At 50.1% G+C, this 13,978-nt stretch overlaps 2 protein-coding genes across 5 annotated transcripts in view; one reads left to right on the forward strand and one right to left on the reverse strand.

The window, feature by feature from the left end:
- Window positions 1-17: 17 nt before the first annotated feature.
- Window positions 18-12,169, forward strand: TTC19 (tetratricopeptide repeat domain 19). Its single transcript, XM_060283062.1, has 10 exons — window positions 18-207; window positions 1,609-1,715; window positions 2,468-2,578; window positions 3,104-3,142; window positions 3,628-3,684; window positions 4,653-4,714; window positions 5,857-5,951; window positions 6,686-6,840; window positions 7,287-7,449; window positions 10,353-12,169. The coding sequence occupies exons 1-10, from the start codon at window positions 18-20 to the stop codon at window positions 10,520-10,522; spliced, it is 1,149 nt and encodes a 382-aa protein (XP_060139045.1). The 3' UTR covers window positions 10,523-12,169.
- A 74-nt stretch (window positions 12,170-12,243) lies between these two features.
- Window positions 12,244-13,978, reverse strand: part of NCOR1 (nuclear receptor corepressor 1) — a 101,437-nt gene continuing 99,702 nt past the window's right edge. For all 4 annotated transcript variants that reach the window (XM_060283060.1, XM_060283061.1, XM_060283059.1 and 1 more), the window contains one exon: window positions 12,244-13,718. In XM_060283060.1, the coding sequence (XP_060139043.1) occupies window positions 13,531-13,718 (188 nt within the window). In that variant the 3' untranslated portion in view covers window positions 12,244-13,530. The remainder of the gene's footprint in view (window positions 13,719-13,978) is intronic.

The following is a 13,978-nucleotide window of genomic DNA, read 5'->3' on the forward strand; positions in this document are numbered from 1 at the left end:
CCTCTTCTTAAAGGGCCATGTCGCTGTGTGTGGCGCTGCTGCCTCGGAGAGGCCTGAGAATGGCGGCGGCTGCGGCGGCCGCGGGACGGCGCAGCGTGGTGAGGGCGAGGGCCGGCCGCAGCGGAGATGGAGCCTCGCCCCGGGGAGGGAAGCGCCCGACAGCAGCCGCGGGAGCCGCTACCTTGGCGGGAGGCCTCGGCCTATCAGGTGCGAGGGGCGTGGTCAGAGACGGGGCGTGGCTTCCGCTTGTGGGCGGGGGCTACGCAGCAGTATTTAAATAAGGGCAAGAAGGAAAAAGTTTATGTCTCAGAATGTTGCCAGGCTTAGGTAGTCTGAGCTGCTAAAAGGCATAGCTGCCAAGTTTTCCCTTTTCTCGCGAGGAAGCCTATTCAGCATAAGGGAATTTCCCTTAAAAAAAGGGAGAACTTGGCAGCTATGCGAAAAGGGGATTTATTAAGAACCATAGTTATTTATGTACGTGCGTCAGAGCAGTTTATAGCAACTGTAGCCCATAAAATCCATATAATTAAAAGCCATATAAAAAGTTAACGACCACAAATCAGGTGACTGTTGTGCAGGGATGTATTCTAACTGCCTGCATAACAGAAACATAAAAGAGGAAGTGTTTATTCAATTTATACCCTGTCCTTCCTCCCCATGCAGCTCAGGGCAGCAAAAAGAGAAGCATTTTTTAAAAACAAACAAATAAAAACATCCTAAAGGAGACCACAACACTCTGAAAACAATATCAATTGAAAACATCTAAAACCAGTTACACTTAAAAACATTCTAAAAAGCTATTATAATGTGTTTCTGTCCAATGATCTAAAAGTGAAAGAAAGAATGATTAGTAGTCGTATTAAGGGCTTACTATTGGGATGCGGGTGGCGCTGTGGTCTAAGCCACAAAGCCGAGAGTGCTTGCTGATTGGAAGGTTGGCGGTTTGAATCCCCATGACGGGGTGAGCTCCCGTTGCTCGGTCCCAGCTCCTGCCAACCTAGCAGTTCGAAAGCACGTCAAAGTGCAAGTAGATAAATAGGTACCGCTCTGGCGGGAAGGTAAACAGCGTTTCCGTGCACTGCTCTGGTTTGCCACAAGCGGCTTAGTCATGCTGGCCACATGACCTGGAAATTGTATGCCGGCTCCCTTGGCCAATAAAGCGAGATGAGCGCCGCAACCCCAGATTCGTCTGCGACTGGACCTAATGGTCAGGGGTCCCTTTACCTATTAGTTGTTACTGATATATGTCCAGTAGCTCCTTAGAGACCAACTAAGTTTGTTCTTGTTGCTTGTTACTGAGGTTTATTATTATGTTATTGTGGAAGGGGGATTATTGGGTTGTTTTTGTTTTAAATTATCTATTTTGTCTTTTTTATATTGTGATTTTGTGTTGTGAACCACCCTGAGGTCTACAGGTATAGAGCAGTATACTACTACTAATAATAATAATACTTACGAATGCCCTTGATGACTGTTCAGAGACTGCAACAGATGTTACGAGCCACTCTGACTCCTGCTGAAACGCTCCACACTGTGAGAGGATGGTCAAGTGCCCTCTGGGTCAATCCTGAACTGGCTTTCTCTCCCTCTCCCTCTTCCTGTTTCCAGTCTTTTCCCTTTTCTCCCGCGAAGCTGAGAAAGAGAAGGATTCAGCAGAAGGGCAGAGCGAGGCGAAGGAAGAAGACACCATCATTCTTTTGCTAAAGAAGGCCAAGGTGAGGTTTTGGGGCCAAACTGGGACATGGAATCTTAATCACATTGGGGTGGTGGAAGTCAACCCATTGGCCTCGCTGCCTGGGGCTGACAGGTGTTGGGGTTCAAAGCATGGAGGCATGGGGCACGGGGCATCAGGATAGCTAGACCAATGACTCTCCTAACCTGCGGTGAGTCAGCTTCTCATGGTATCTAATACTTCAAATTGTACCTGACAGAGCATAGCAGGCAGCGGTATTCCTGAGTGATTTGGGTGTTTGGGAAAGATTTCCCGGTGCTAATCGGCATAGTAAAATGTCCTGTTTCCATCAGATGGAAGTTTTCTGATGCCCAGAGAGCAGTGCATTCTGTTAATTTATTATTTTGCTACATTATTGCATCAATATCCCACCTTTCCTCCAAGTAGCTCAAGGTTGCTTTACACTTCCCTCCTTCTCCCCAACAACCCTGTGAGGTAGGTTAGGCTGAGAGGCAGTGATTGGCCCAAAGTAACCCAGGGAGCTTCCTGGCTGAGTGGGGATTCGAACCCTGATCTCCCAGGTCTTAATCCAACACTCTAACCATTATACCATGCTGGTGTGGCCTCACATGTAAACCAGTTCTGAGCTGTTTAGGGCTTTTATGTCTCATCGCCAATGCTTTGAACTTTGCTCGGTAGCAGATGGGCGGCCGGTGCAAACTCTGCAAGCAGGGTCTTGTATTAGCGGTCTTCACTTGATGGTTTAAACTTGGCTTTCTCTGTTTTTGCCCCCAGCTGAGCATCATGAAAGGAGAGTTGGAAGAGGCGGAGAGGCTCCTTCACGAAGCTGCCAGGCTCTCGCACCAGTTGGACAACAAGCAAGCAATTATGTATACGTACGACACGGTGAGTCCAGGAGCTGCTTAAAAACCTGCAAGGAAGCCACACTGAATCGGAGGAACGTCTGTCCTGAGATCACAGCACACACCTTCTTATCATTATCATTGTGATTGTTACGATTCGCTTCCTATGAGGCACCCCAGAGTGATGTACGATGCAGCGAAGAAGATGCAGTTGTATGGGTTAAAAACGTGTAAAACATTTGCGCATAGAACAACAGTTAAAGGACAATTGTATAAAAACAGTTTGATGCAGCAACACTCACATACGCACTGGTGGGTGAAAAATATGGCTACCCAATGTGTTAAATTGGAAAATATGAGGAAGGCGGATAAGGTGCCTAAATTGTTCTGGAGTGCAACATTGAGCAGCCTTAAAACCGCAGCTTTCATTCCACAGAATCAAACGTGCACAACTTTCTAGTCCTCCTTGTTTTCCATATGGTTGAGATCTCCACTGATGGAAGCAGAGCAAAAGAACAAGTTTTCCTCTTAAAACATCTAAGCAGCTCCATTTCTTTGTCTGTTGCAGATGGCGAATTTGGCTTTCATGAGGGGTCAGCTGGATCACGTAAGTAAGTTCAAGAAGAGGCCAACCCCTGTTGCCTACAGAACAGGGAGCATTCCCTTGAGACCCTGGTTGTTCCCGGGAGGGGTGAATCTGTGTTTGTTTTCAAGCCCTTGTGAAAATTCAGCGGAATTTTAGTGCACTTTTTAAAATCCGGATGTACATATCTTTATATGCTTTTTTGCCTAATGTACACTTATTTGCAAAGCCATTTCCCCCTACTACAATGGAGTTTTTTTATACTGTTTTCACAAATAAGTGATTTCTTATGCACACTTTACTATATGTTTTTTTAAACACATTCCTTGGCCAGATAACTGCATTGCAAGGTTTAGAGAAGTGCAGATTGTAAGGGACAGCTGTGTTCCGGTTCTCTGTTACGGAAACTGCAAATTGTGTAGGTTCACCTTTAGACATGAACTGATTCTAGCTCTTTCCCTATCTCTTGGCTCTTCTGACAATTCCCCCCTTTTGTCCTCTCATTTCAGGCAGAAAAGCTTTTCAAAGCAGCCATGAGCTACTTACTGGCTGGGGACATGAAGCAAGTAAGGATTTTTCTCCGCTAGAAACCCATCCTGATAGGATCCCAGGTGTCTGGATTCTAATAAGCGAGCCAGAACTTTGTAGTAGTTTTGGTGGAATTGGAGGAGGAGGAGGAAGCTAACTTGAAGATTTGATTTTTAAGAAACTTAGAATCATAGAGTTGGAAGAGACCACAAGGGGCATCTAGTCCAACCCCCTGCCAAGCAGGGAACACCATCAAAGCATTCTTGACATATGCCTGTCAAGCCTCTGCTTAAAGACCTCCAAAGAAGGAGACTCCGCCACACTCGTTGGTAGCAAATCCCACTGCCGAACAGCTCTTACTGTCAGGAAGTTCTTCCTAATGTTTAGGTGGAATCTTCTTTCTTGTAAACTTTCATTTTGTTTAAGAGATTTATATAGCTGCCCTACCAAGAAAGGCCACAGAGTTTACAACAACGTAGGAACTAACGGTACTGGGCCAGGTGAACTGATAGTTGCACCTAGTGAGGAAAGGCTAAGCGAAGAAGGTGCTATCCTGATCTAACTTCCCCCCAAGCAATTCCTGAAGGACCACATCCTGATGTGTTTGGAGGGGGGGGGACATTGGACCAGGAAGAGAGAGGGCTGATCAGTTTTCGGGTGGTGGAGCATAGTGGCAAGGAAGTACTTCTTCATGCAGGGCAGAATTAAACTATGGAACGCAGGAGGCAGGATTAGGCCCTTCGTGGAGGGATTAATATTGATGACTCTGCCTCTGCAGTTGGAGGCAGTTGCTGGAAACCACAAGAAAGGAGAGTGTTGCTCTTGTGCTTGAATCCTGTTTCCTGGTTTGCCACAGGCATCACTGTGGAAACAGGATGCTGGAGTAAATGGCCATTGGCCTGATCCAGCAGGCTTTCCCTATGTTCCTAGCAGTGGGGTAAGCAGCATTCCTAGCTGGCTCATCTCCTGCAACCTTCCATCTCCTTCTGCTCTTACCCTTCTCCAGGATGACAACGCCATAATAGAGATGTCCCTCAAGCTGGCCAGCATCTACGCAGCACGGAATGAGTAAGCTTGACTGTCCAGGGGGTGGGGTGGGGGGGCAGTCGGGTTTTGCTGCACCAGCTGCATCCATTTCCCCACCCCTGTCTTAGCATACTTCCATCTTGGCCTCTGGAATTTCAGTAGCTGTCCCCTGTCCCCCTGCAGGGGCAGGGGGACGCAACTCAGTGATACAGCCCCTGTCTTGCATGAATAACTTCCAGGCAGTTGCAGGTAGGGCTGGGAATGTTCGCAGCCTGAAACACTGGGTCTACTCAAGAGTAAATCTTAGCTGGAGACAGCCCATTATTATTGACCTGCCAAATGAATTGAGGTATCGGTATGGAAGTGAGAGCTGGACCATGAAGAAGGCTGATCGCCGAAGAATTGATGCTTTTGAATTATGGTGCTGGAGGAGACTCTTGAGAGTCCCATGGGCTGCAAGAAGATCAAACCTCTCCATTCTGAAGGAAATCAGCCCTGAGTGCTCACTGGAAGGACAGATCGTGAAGCTGAGGCTCCAATACTTTGGCCACCTCATGAGAAGAGAAGACTCCCTGGAAAAGACCCTGATGTTGGGAAAGATGGAGGGCACAAGGAGAAGGGGACGACAGAGGATGAGATGGTTGGACAGTGTTCTTGAAGCTACCAACATGAGTTTGACCAAACTGCGGGAGGCAGTGGAAGACAGGAGTGCCTGGCGTGCTATGGTCCATGGGGTCATGAAGAGTCGGACACAACTAAACGACTAAACAACAACATCTCATCGGCCAATTTATTTTTTATTTTATTGCTTTGCCCCCTCCCCATTTCATCCTCACAACAACCCTGCGAGGTAAGGGAGAGGGAGACTGAGAGGGAGTGACAGGCCAAAGGTCACTTGGCGAGCTTCATGGCCAAATTTGAACCCAGATCTCTCCTGGGTCCTAGTCCGACACTCCAAGCGCTGCACCGCACGGGTTCTACCGGTTGTTGGAACAAAAAACGTATTTCAGTCATTTTACAGAATGTACAGATACAGTTTTATTTAACCGATTTAAGTAATGCAGCCCTAAAAACACCCTCCTCCTCCCGAGCAGCTTAGCAGTAAGAAAACACGATGCAGATCCCCATTTTTGGACTGTGATGGCCTCCTCCTCCTCCCCACTTACTTTATTTTTCTGCTTTAGGGACAAGTTGGCTCTGGCTGGCTACGAGTTCTGCATTCTGACCCTGGAGGAGAAGGTCGCAAAACAAAAGGACATCCCTGTTGACGTTTTGCCAGGTACGGTGGGAAGGCAGAGCAGCTGCTTTGCATGCAGAAGGTCCCGGGGCTCTAGTCCCTGATGGCATTTCCCGGTAGGGCTGGGGCTGTTCCCCCGCCTGAAACTCTGGAGAGCCACTGCCAGCTAGCAAAGACAATGTTCTGCATCAGGGTTTCCCAAACCTGGGTCTCCAGCTGTTTTTGGACTACAACTCCCATCATCCCAAGCAGGGATAGTCAGGGATGATGGGAACTGTAGTCCCAAAACAGCTGGAGACCCAAGTTTGGGAAAGCCTGTTCTCCATCATGCATAGTTTCAGACACCTCTGTCACGATCCCGTTCCCTTAATTAAAAAAGCACAACCAAACGTGGTACCCTTCGTTATCAAACTCAGGAACAATTCCTCCCCTATTTCATTTCCAACAACCCTAGGTCAGGGCAGAGAAGGCACCCCCAAACTTAGCCCTCCAGATGTTTTGGGACTACAACTCCCATCATTCCTAGCTAACAGGGCCAGTGGGAATTGTAGTTCCAAAACATCTGGAGGGCCGAGTTTGGGGGTGCCTGGGCCAGAGGAAGAGAGGGCAGCCCAGACGTCACCCAACCCAGGTTTATCCTTGCGTAATTTGAACCCAATTCCGACACACGAATTCAGAAATATGTGTCCCCACCTCCGAAATTTGCCCCCTTCTCCGACCCAGTACACCCCACTGGCTCTCATCGCCACTCTCTTTCCCCCTCCTGTTCCCCACAGAGGAAGAAAAATCCAACACCCGTCTCCTCCTGGGGATGACCCTCGACTCGTACGCGCGCTACCTCCTGGCGCACAGTCAGGCAGCCGCGGCCCAGAGGATGTACGAGAGGGCGCTGCAGATCTCCATGGAGGTTCAAGGGGAGACACACCCCCAGGTGAGGGCGCAGCACGCGAGCGGAACAGTTTTATGTTTCGGGAGTGGAGAACACCAATCTTTCTCTGCAAACAAAGCTAAGAGTCGAGGCCGTAGCTCTGGGAAAGAGCCTCCGTAACGCATTTGGGGAACTTCCGGTTTTGATTCCCAGCACCTCCAGTTAAAATAAAACCATAACCTGCAAGTTATCAGCTGGGGGGGATCCTTGCTGGATCTTCCTCTGCCTGAAACCCAGAAGAACAGCTGCCAGTCAGTAAAGGAGGGAAGTGGTGAGCAGGGCTGGCGAGGGCCGCAGTTGAAAGGCCTGGAGGGCCACACACAGCTGGCCTGAGGTTCCCCACCCCTGATGTGAGCAGATTCACTGCTGAAATGGGCCTCTGGTCGCCCTTTAAATGCTCTCAGAGCAGGTCTTGCCTCCCACTCCTTTTTTCCCCACTCCTGACATAGACGGTAGTTCTGATGAACGATTTGGCGACGGCTCTGGACGCTCAGGGCCTCTACGAAGATGCCTACGCGCGAGTAAGGAGGGCGTCAGAGCTGGCTCAGCAGACAGAGCACCCAGAGACCTACATTGTGTTGAACAACTTCGCTGGGATTCTCATGCACAAAGGTGGGTTGTAAAAGGGGTGTAGGGGTGTGTGTGTGTGTGTGTGTGTGTGTGTGTGTGTGTGTGAAGGGCAGCAGGTGGGTGGAACTGGCATTGAACTGGAGAGCTGTCATCAAAAACAAGGACAATTGTCGTCGTCAACCCCCCCAAATAGTCCTCCGAGTCTATTACGGTCAATGACTAGTATCCAGAAAAGAAAACTTAGTACAAATATATAAAATAATACATTGTTATTTTATTAGCTTCTTTATATCCCACCTGTTTCCCAAGGCAGATAAAGAGGAAGTTCTTATTTGGGCAGCACGTAAAACTATGGAAAAGTGTTGGCTGCCAACTTCGATGGCTTTAAGAAAGCATTGGACAAATTCGTGGAGGAGAAAGCTATTGATGGTTATTGATGGCTACTAGCCAGGATGGGGGACGCGGGTGGCGCTGTGGTCTAAACCACAGAGCTTAGATAGGGCTTGCCGATCGGAAGGTTGGCGGTTCGAATCCCTGCGACGGGGTGAGCTTCCGTTGTTCAGTCCCTGCTCCTGCCCACCTAGCAGTTCAAAGTGCAAGTAGATAAATAGGTACCGCTCCGGCGGGAAGGTAAACGGCGTTTCCGTGCGCTGCTCTGGTTTCGCCAGAAGCGGCTTTGTCATGCTGGCCACATGACCCGGAAGCTGTCTGCGGACAAACGCCAGCTCCCTCGGCCTATAGAGCGATATGAGCACGCAACCCCAGTCATCCGCGACTGGATCTAACTGTCAGGGTTAACTTTACCTTTAGCTTTAGCCAGGATGGGCATGCTCTGCCCCCACAGGTGGAGGTAACACGGTTTCTGAATATCATTTGCTGGAAACTGCAGGAGGGGAGGGGGCTGCTGGGCTCCAGTCCTGCTGGTGGGTTTCCCACAATGGGCATCGGGTTGACCACAGAGAGGACAAGATCTATAGCAGGCTCGACTCCCAATTTCCCTCAAGTAACTCCTCTCTGCTCTTTTGGTCAAGGAAGATGCCTGTATTAACATCCTTGCACTGTTAACCATGGAATTGTAGAGTTGAAGGGAGCCTAAGGGTCCTCTAGTCCAGCCCCCTGCAGTGCAAGAATTTCAGCTAAAGCATCCATGAGAGATGGCTGTCCAACTTCTGCTTAAAAACCTCCATTGAAGGAGAGTCCACCACCTCCCAAGGGGGGACGTCCGTTCCACTGTGGAACAGCTCTGACTTTCATAAAGTTTCCCCCCCCTGATAATTAGTCAGAATCTTCCTTCTTGTCACTTGAACCCATTGGTTTGAGTCCTACCCTCCAGAGCAAGTGAAAGCAAGTTTGCTCCGTCTTCCGTGGGACAGTCCTTCACGTATTTGAAGATGGCTACCGTATCTCCTCTCAGTCTCTTTCCCAGGCTAAACATGCCCAGCTCCTTCAAGCATTCCTCGTAAGGCGTAGTTTACAGATCCTTTATCACCTTAGTCGCCCTCTCCTCCGCACACCTTCCAGCTTGTCAACATCCTTCTTAAATAGTGGTGCCCAGAATTGGACAGAGCATTCCAGGTGTGGTCCAACCAAGGCAGAATCGAGCGGGACCATTCCTTCCCTTGACCTGGATACAGTGGTACCGTCTGGCTGCGAACGCCTCTGGTTGCGCACGCTCCGGGTTACGAGCTCCACTAACCCGGAAGTAGCCGCTCCTGGTTGTAAACTTTGCCCCAGGATGCGAGCGGAAATCGCGCAGCGGGAGGCACCATTAGCAAAAGTGCACCTCATGTTACGAGCAGTTTCCGGTTACGAACGGACCTCCAGACCGGATTTCATTCGTAACCAAAGGTACCACTGTCCTAGACTTTTAGACTTCTTGATGCAACTTAGTATCTGCAACCAAAACCACAGCTTCCAGTCCCCAGTTGCCTCCGTTTCCGGTAGACTTTGTGAAGCGCTATGTAAATAGGGACGCGGGTGGCGCTGTGGGTTAAACCACAGAGCCTAGGGCTTGCCGATCAGAAGATCAGCGGTTCGAATCCCCGTGACGGGGTGAGCTCCCGTTGCTCGGTCCCAGCTCCTGGCAAACCTAGCAGTTCGAAAGCACGTCAACGTGCAAGTAGATAAATAGGTACCGCTCTGGCGGGAAGGTAAATGGCGTTTCCATGTGCTGCTCTGGTTCAGCAGAAGCGGCTTGGTCATGCTGGCCACATGACCTGGAAGCTGTACGCCGGCTCCCTCAGCCAGTAAAGAGAGATGAGCTCCGCAACCCCAGAGTCATCCGCGACTGGACCTAACGGTCAGGGGTCCCTTTACCTTTACCTATGTATATAAATTGCATCATAGTAATAATAGTAATAATAATAATAATAATAATAATAATAATAATAATAATAATAATATATTATTTATACCCCGCCCATCTGGCCGGGTCTCCCCAGCCACTCTGGGTGGCTTCCAACAGAAGAATAAAACACAAAAATCTATTAAACATTAAAAGCCTCCCTGAACAGGGCTGCCTTCAGATGTCTTCTAAAAGTCTGGTAGTTGTTTTCATAGAATCATAGAGTTGGAAGAGACCACAAGGGCCATCCAGTCCAACCCCCTGCCAAGCAGGAAACACCATCAAAGCATTCCTGACAGGGCATTTTCCTTTTTGACATCTGTTGGGAGGGCGTTCCACAGGGCAGGCGCTACCACCGAGAAGGCCCTCTGCCTAGTTCCCTGCAACTTGGCTTCTCGCAACGAGGGAACCGCCAGAAGGCCCTCGGTGCTGGACCTCAATGTCCGGGCAGAATGATGGAGGTGAAGACGCTCCTTCAGGTATACTGGACCGAGGCCATTTAGGGCTTTAAAGGTCAGCATAGGAGAAAACTGTGTTTCTGTCATGAGGGTACTTACCCCATTTGCTCCCCTCCCCCCCGCTTCTCTCCCACAAAACACAGAGGAGTATTCATCGGCGAAAGCTGTCTACAAAGAAGCCCTGCAGAAGGCCGAGGCAGCTGGAGACGGGGCTTCTGTCAGACACATCCGGAAAGAGCTGGCCGAGCTCGCCAGGCGGAAGAGGAAGGGGCCTGTCTCTACGGCCGGTTCCTCAGGAGAACAGCAGAAGTGATAGAGGCAGCGCAGGAGGGGGAGGGTGGCGCAAGCGTCGGCCACAAAACCCTCAGAAGCACGGCGTCTTCCTTTGCATGGCAAGGACAGGTGTGTTGCGGGAAACGCCAAGGTGATTCGGCATCTCCAATAAAAAGGTCAATAGGGGTCAGTGGGTGGGAGACCCCAGGAGGCTGGGCTGAAGCTGTGCCACCGAAATATACAATGCGGGCAGGAGTCTCCGTAAATCTGTGCTGGGAAAGGAGGCAAAAAGCTACGCTTTGCACCCCAAAACTGAATAAAGATGACTGCAGCTTAAAGGTGAATCTTTAAAAGAGAGTCGAGAACATTTACTCTGAGGATTTAAGAGGCCTGGCGTCGGCCCGCTGGAGAGAGTGGGTGTTTAAGCAGGGTGAAGGGCCCTGGGGAAGAAGAAATAAGTGGGTTGTGTGGAATGGGAGAATTTGCTTCCCTTTCCGTTTCTTCCTCCTTCCCCGACCCCAGCGGTTCAGAGGAGCTGGTGGGAGCCAGTTCGACTCCTGGGAAAGGGACGGACGGTTTGTTTGGCGGCACGAGGCAGAAATGCTTCTGCATAGCACTTGCTGGAAGCTGCAGGAGGGGAGAGGGCACTCTTGCACTCAAATCCTGCTTGCTGGCGTAAAGGCATCTAGTCAGCTACGGGATGCTGGGCTAGGTGGACCATTGGCCTGATCCAGCAGGCTTTTCTTAGGTCCTGGGTACAGTTGCCAGCAGCTCCAGGTTGGGGCTGCCTTAGAAGACCTGGCGAGATGCTGCCAGCCAGTGCCAACAACACTGGTGTAGATGGACCCCTGGGTCCGACTCTGTCACAATCCAGCTTCTGCTCGCTCCTCCCCATTTGGTGGCGAGGACTGGGGCAACAACGCCTACGACAGAAGAATCTTGTTTTGGGTTGCCTGCCTCTCCTGATCTGTCCTCCACAACAGGGGCCTTCCTGCTGGCCAGACTTCCCCTAAACCTAGAGCTACAGGAGAGAACCAACCCCATGAAGCAGGGCGACAAAGAGAGCCCCTTGTGCAAACAGGGCAATCTGTGTGGTACTGGGCAGCATTGGGCAGGATAGGGAGCCAGGAGGATGTGCCACATCGTGTGTCGGGGAGAGATTAGGGGGTAGGATGCGGCCCCTGCAGTGGGCTGCAGGGAAGAGTTGCAGAAGAAGTCCAGTTGCCGTCCCTCTTCTGGCCAATGCAAGAGAAGCCTGCTTGACCCATTGGCTGTGCAAGGCATCACTGGGCTCGCAACTCCACCCAACCATCCTGGGAGCTGGAGTCCAGAAGCAGGATCCCTGTTCCTGGAGACGAATCCACAGAGGATGAGGCTGCCGGTGGCTCCCAGGAACACTGCCTCCATTCGGCCTCTGCTGTCGGGAGGCACTGATGTCTCCGAATCCCACTTGCTGGGAGAGTTGCTGCTGTTGCACCCAGAAGTCTCGCTTGCTGTATCCTCTATGAAATGGCCTAATCCTCTTTTGAAGCCATCCAAGTCGGCGGCCGTCACTGCCTCCTGCGGCAGTGAGTTCCACAGTTTAACTATGCGCCGCACAAAGAACGATTGCAAAACTTTTATCCCTCCCGAATCTTCCGACAAAATTGGGAGAAGGGAAAGAGACTTCCAGCAGAACCACAGCTTTCCACCCCAGCCGCCCACACCCTGCGCCCCAGTAACGGAATTTAAAGGAAACAAAACTCACCCAGAGCCTTCTGATTTAGGGAAACAAATTTACTAGGGCTGCCTGTCAAAGCAACAAGTGGGTGTTTTTTTTCTTCTTCTTTTAAAAACAACAGACAATGTTGAAGCAAGAGAATTATCGGGACCGGGGCGGGCTGTGCCATTCAAGCAGTTCAGTGTGTGGCCGGCGAGGGAACCCTAGCCATGTCTGAATTATCGGGGGAACTAGAGAAGGGAGCTTCACCATTATGTACCCATGCAATAAAATTATTTTCACAGTGTTGCCAAACAGAAACCCAACTGTATGGGGAAAGAAAATGTACAGCGTGGCAGAATCTTTAAAAAGACCTCACCCCCAGAGGGCCAGGGTTGGTTTGTATTTAAAAAATAAAATAAAAATAAATGTACAGGATTCATTAAATGGGGTCAGTTTAAAATAAAACAAAAAGCTTCCCCACAAGGTGTTGAACAACCACAGAAAAGGGATGGGGGGAAAGTCCCTAGAATTAGGGGGGGGGGAGAGAGGGAAGATTGTTTAATGCTACTCGCAAGAAGTAGCGCTCTGCAGATCAAGCAAGGAGGGGATGCGGAGGGGGATCTTAGGGCGTGATCCTGGTTGGGGGGCACGTTGACTGTGGGTACCAGCTCAAAACTGGAGCTCACAGGCAGAAGATGTCCTGGGCTGTATCGCCTGCTCAAAATATTATATACCCTTTGATAAAAACACTTTCCTTAAAAATAAAATAAAAAAAAGATAAAATGACCCCAAAAACATTTATGCAATGATTTGATTGAACATAAGCACACCAGATACCAAGCAACAGAGCTGGGGCAGGGGAGTGTGGAAAGGGGGTGGGGGTGGGGGACACAGCAGGAAAAAAAAGTTACCTCTATTTACATAAGAATGATTTTTTTTTTCCTTAAGGAGACATTATGTTAGGCTTTTTTCTCTTTACAAATAAAAGATGTCGCTCAGGAATAGGTCCTTTTTTCTTCCTTTCCTTTCCTCTTTCTTTTTTTAAAAAACACACAAACAAAACCTCTTTACATATATATCTTCAGGGCGCTGGGCCTCCCCTTGTTCACGCAGGCTTGCGTAGAAAGGGAATCTTGATAAAAATAACCCCCCCCCCCACAAAGCCGGCCCCTATAACTTCTTCATCTTCCAAGGTCCCGGGCTCTCGCTTGCAAAGTCTTTGGGGGGACGGGGACGTGTCGTTTTAAAAACAAAAAGCGCAACCCAGCATCTTCCAACGCAGAAATGAAGTTTCTTTTATAAAAGGGTCCTTTTCCCCTCCCCTCCCGGGGCCGCCTCCTCCTGGTTCAGTCGTCGCTGTCCGAAAGCGTCTCGTACTGGGCGGACAGGAGGGGTGCCGGCTCCCGCTCCCATATCCGGTTGGGTTGGTGGGAGGCGGCCTGGCTGACCGAGGGAGGGGCGCAGGCCATGGAGGCTGGAGGGGTGCTGCTCAACATGCGCATGGTCAGAGGGTTGTATGGGAACTGCGTGGATCCTGGAGGGTTAAGGTTTTGGAAGGGGGGGTGGAGAGAAGAAGAAATGGAGGGTTGAAATATCATCCCAAGTCCTACCACCCTGCGCTTAGCGCCCCCAGCCCAATCCTGCATTTTGGGTCAAGCACATTCCAACTCAACGTTGACTAGACTCGAGATGAATTGATTCTGGGACCAGCCCTAATGTTAGATTAGGAGGTTAAACCTTAACTGCCGCCCTGTGCAACTGGTGGGGGACAAGATCTTGTGGCATCAGCTACTG

Source organism: Zootoca vivipara, chromosome 15 (assembly GCF_963506605.1).
Source record: "Zootoca vivipara chromosome 15, rZooViv1.1, whole genome shotgun sequence".
NCBI lineage: Eukaryota > Metazoa > Chordata > Lepidosauria > Squamata > Lacertidae > Zootoca > Zootoca vivipara.

Coding starts and splice junctions, on each gene's coding strand:
- TTC19 (XM_060283062.1), top strand. CDS start 18: ATGTCGCTGTGTGTGGCGCTGCTGCCTCGGAGAGGCCTGAGAATGGCG. Junction 1,716..2,467: donor TTTTGCTAAAGAAGGCCAAG/GTGAGGTTTTGG, acceptor TTTTGCCCCCAG/CTGAGCATCATGAAAGGAGA. Junction 4,715..5,856: donor ATCTACGCAGCACGGAATGA/GTAAGCTTGACT, acceptor TTTCTGCTTTAG/GGACAAGTTGGCTCTGGCTG.